At 47.3% G+C, this 4,078-nt stretch overlaps 2 protein-coding genes across 4 annotated transcripts in view; one reads left to right on the forward strand and one right to left on the reverse strand.

Annotated features, from left to right (window-relative positions):
- SLC50A1 (solute carrier family 50 (sugar efflux transporter), member 1) overlaps positions 1–4,078 on the forward strand; it is a 9,979-nt gene that overhangs the window by 3,924 nt on the left and 1,977 nt on the right. The window lies entirely within an intron of this gene.
- Positions 243–938, reverse strand: DPM3 (dolichyl-phosphate mannosyltransferase polypeptide 3). Of its 2 annotated transcripts, none has more exons than XM_011928266.1 (2): positions 840–938; positions 243–621 (listed from the first exon to the last, which is right to left on the reverse strand). In XM_011928266.1, the coding sequence occupies exon 2, from the start codon at positions 588–590 to the stop codon at positions 312–314; it is 279 nt and encodes a 92-aa protein (XP_011783656.1). In that variant the 5' UTR covers positions 591–621; positions 840–938; the 3' UTR covers positions 243–311. The 2 variants fall into 2 exon arrangements, with proteins under 2 accessions (XP_011783656.1, XP_011783655.1); XM_011928265.1 differs by having other exon boundaries at positions 243–595; positions 840–895.

Here is a 4,078-nt window from a genome sequence, read left to right on the forward strand (position 1 = left end):
AATAATAATAATAATAAGTACTTCCTATAGGGCTGAAAGGTCCAAGAAAGTGAAATGTCATTTACATCCTGAGAGATCTTGAGAAGGCGACTTTGCCTCCTTGGGAGCAAAAATGGGAACACCAGCAAGACGCAAAATATAGGCTGAGATGGCCTCAGGAAGGTGGTTCTTTCACATTCACTTCTCGACCGTTAGTACATTGAATCCCCAACACCCATTTTCCATACTCAAACTAAACGAAGTTAGAAAATACTGGCTCTTTAATGGGGAATGGGAGGAAGGGCTGTCCGGACAAGAATGGGGTCAGGCTGTCAGAAGCGCAGCCCCCTGCGGGCTAAGTCGGCTCGGGCCTCCTGTATCTGGCTCTGCAGCTCGCGTGCGGCGTCCTCGCAGTCATGAAAAGTGGCCACACGATAGCCCACAGTGGCCAGGGCATAGCAGCCGGCGGACACCAGCAAGTAGGCGGGCAGTGGCCACAGGACTTCCTGGCAGGACAAGGGCAGCTCCAGGCCCAAGGCTCCCGTGGTCAGGGCCGCCCAGGTGGAGCCCAGGATCGCCAGTCCCCAAAGCCACTGCGCTAATTTCGTCATGGTCACTGCGAGAAAAGAAAACAATGCTCCCCTGAGGAGCAGAAAGGAAAAGCGGCCAAACTCAACCAAAGCCCGCCCAGGGAGAGCATTTAAACCAGCCGTAGCCAGACCGGAATCGCCGATCCCAGCGGTCCGAACTTGAGTGCCCACAAAAGGTGGAAGGGTCCCTTCCACCTTGCTACCCCCTCTATATTTGAGACCCACTCCCCATCTCTCGCCCTCTCCGTTCATCTTTCAACCTACACTTACCTCTGCCCTACGTCTCCCTTTCCCCGCGCGGCCCGGATATTCGCGTCCGGAAGTCCTCCCTGGCTCACGCTCCGCTTCCGCGCGGCCTTCTGGGAGTTGTAGTTCACATGGCAGTCCTTCGAGTACTCTTGGCCACAGCCTCAGTCTAGGCGGGGTCCAGCGGGCTGCGCTCCGCAAACCCGGAGCAGGCTGGGTGTGGAGAGGCCTGGGCGCTGCTTCCTCACCTTAGGGTACGCTCCGGGCTGGCTTGGATCTTGAGGACATCCTTAAATGTTGCAACAAGATGGGAATATAATACTGTTCCCCTTAAACTCAATTCTCCAGAGCTGAAATCCATTCCTTCATTCGCTGGTTCATTCATTCGAACATGTCTTTCTTTTCTTTCTTTCCGTTCTTAACAGGGTCTCTCTAGACTGTCTAGGCTGGACAGAACTTCTTTTTTTTCTTTTTCTTTTTCTTTTCTTTTCTTTTCTTTTTTTTTTTTTTTTTTGAGACGAAGTCTTGCTCTGTCGCCCATGCTGGAGTACAGTGGCGCAATCTCAGCTCACTGCAACCTCTGTCTCCCAAGCAGCTGGGATTACAGGCACATGCCACCAAGCCCGGCTAATTTTTGTTTTTTTAGTAGAGACGGGGATTTCACTATGTTGGCCAGGTTGGTCTCAAACTCCTGACCTCAAGTGATCTGCCCACCTCAGCCTCCCAAAGTGCTGGGATTACAGGCATGAGCCACCACGCCCAGCCAGAACATTTACTGATTACCATGATAGACTTTGGAGATACAGAGATATCACGAGACTCGACCCCTCTTTGGATGGAGGGGGAAAGCAGGAGTCAGGGAAGCAGTTGCATTGACAACTAACCATGAAGGCTTGAGATTATTGTTAGAACAGAGGTAGTTATATTTTTACAAGGACAACAACGAATGTAACTTGGAGCCAGAGGAAGAAGGGCTCCAGGAGGCTGTGTTAAAAAAAGAAAAGAAAAGAAAGATCGGAAGATTTACCTGAGGTGGTGAAGGCACTGAAAGAAGGAGTATAATTCTTTCAAACATTTTTGGGGATGAATTTATTATACAGAGAGAGAGAAAGAGAGAGAGAGAGCCAAGTAAGAGAAAAGATTAGGCAATTATCAACTTCAGAGGAAACAAAGAGTTATAAAAGAAAGGAAAGACAATTGATAAAAGCCTGCCTTGTAAAGACCACATCTGTAGTTTGACAGTTAGGTTTATTAACTTGCTGCAACAGAGAGAACACACTAGAGGAACTGTGGGGCAACTAATTAAAAAGGAAGAAATATGGTCATTACAGGTGATATGGTTTGGATGTGTCCCCACCCAAATTTCAAGTTGATATGTATCTCCCAGAATTCCTACTTGTTGTGGGAGGGACCCAAGGGGAGATAATTGAATCATGGGGGCCAGTCTTTCACGTGCTATTTTCATGACAGTGAATAAGTCTCACAAGATCTGATGAATTTATCGGGGTTTCTGCTTTTGCTTCTTCCTCATTTTTCTCTTGCTGCCGCCATGTAAGAAGTGCCTTTTGCCTCCCACCATGATTCTGAGACCTCCCCAGCCATGTGGAACTGTAAGTCCAATTAAACCTCTTTTTGTTTGCAGTTTCGGGTATGTCTTTATCAGTAATGTGAAAATGAACTAATACAAGAGGATACTGGAAATGCTTGACTTTAAAATTTATATTTTAAAATTTATTTACTTATTCATTTAGAGTTGAAGTCTCACTATGTTGCCCAGGCTCAAACTCCTGGACTCAAGTGATCCTCCTGCCTCAGCCTCCAGAGTAGCTGATACTATACGCTAGCTAAAAGTTAAATGAAGCACTGTTTTCATAGGTTCGAGGTAAGCATAACTTTAAGTGAAGGGATCAAGAAGAAGTTCAAGCTGAGGGACCACTTGGAAATTACAAAGTTAAGATAAATGTAGAATATAGTGTCTAAAAACCCACTATCGGCCGGGCGCGGTGGCTCAAGCCTGTAATCCCAGCACTTTGGGAGGCCGAGACGGGCGGATCACGAGGTCAGGAGATCGAGACCATCCTGGCTAACACGGTGAAACCCGTCTCTACTAAAAAATACAAAAAACTAGCCGGGCGAGGTGGTGGGCGCCTGTAGTCCCAGCTACTCCGGAGGCTGAGGCAGGAGAATGGCGTAAACCCGGGAGGCGGAGCTTGCAGTGAGCTGACATCCGGCCACTGCACTCCAGCCTGGGCGACAGAGCGAGACTCTGTCTCAAAAAAAAAAAAAAAAAAGAAAATGAAGTTTCTCAGCCTTATGTCTTTGATGTTAATTAACAAAAGCAGTTTTTACAGATTCACAGTCTTAGCACAAACACAAATGGCTCAGCTGTGAAGAAAATTTTCACAGCCATAACAATGTAAACACTAAGTATTGATTTAACTAAAAATTGGAACTGGGCACAGTGGAGCTGTGATCCCAGAACTTTGGGAGGCCTAGGCGGGAGGGTTGTTAAAGAAATGTAGAGGTAAGTACCAGAAGAAGTAGCATAGAAACTGGAGCATAGTTGTATATGTAGGTTGTATATATAAGGGTTAGAGAAGAGGAGCAGGGGATGGTTATTTTTCGTTAAAAGCCTTGTAGAGTTACAATTCTTTATTTTTTTCTATCCTTTTTCTTTTTTTGACACAAGGTCTTGCTCTGTTGCCCAGGTGGTAAGCAGTGGTGCGAACACGGTTTACTGCAGCCTCGACCTCCTGGACTCAAGCTATCCTCCCACCTCAGACTCTGGAGCAGCAAGGACTACAGAAGTGGGCCACCACGCCCAGCTACTGTGTGTGTGTGTGTGCGTGTGTGTGTGTGTGTGTGTGTGTGTACGTAGATGGGGTCTCCCTATGTTGCCCAGGCTGGTCTCAAAATCCTGGGTTCAAGCAATTCACCTCAGCCCCCACAAAGTCCTGCTATTACAGTCGTAAGCCACCGCGCCCACTGAAGTTACAGCTTTCAGAATTTGTTTAGCAGGTTTTCTGGTTTTCACTTGAAAATTCCCCGCCACCCCCCAAAAATTTGTTGAACTAGTTGGCGTTTAAAACTATACACATTCCTTTGTTAAAGTAAAAATTAGCCGGGCGCGGTGGGCCTGTAATCCCAGCACTTTGGGAGGCCGAGACGGGCGGATCACGAGGTCAGGAGATTGAGACCATCCTGGCTAACACGGTGAAACCCGTCTCTACTAAAAAATACAAAAAACTAGCCGGGCGAGGTGG

Source organism: Colobus angolensis, unplaced genomic scaffold (assembly GCF_000951035.1).
Source record: "Colobus angolensis palliatus isolate OR3802 unplaced genomic scaffold, Cang.pa_1.0 Scaffold77, whole genome shotgun sequence".
Classification (NCBI taxonomy): Eukaryota; Metazoa; Chordata; class Mammalia; order Primates; family Cercopithecidae; genus Colobus; species Colobus angolensis.

Coding starts and splice junctions, on each gene's coding strand:
- DPM3 (XM_011928266.1), bottom strand. CDS start 590: ATGACGAAATTAGCGCAGTGGCTTTGGGGACTGGCGATCCTGGGCTCC.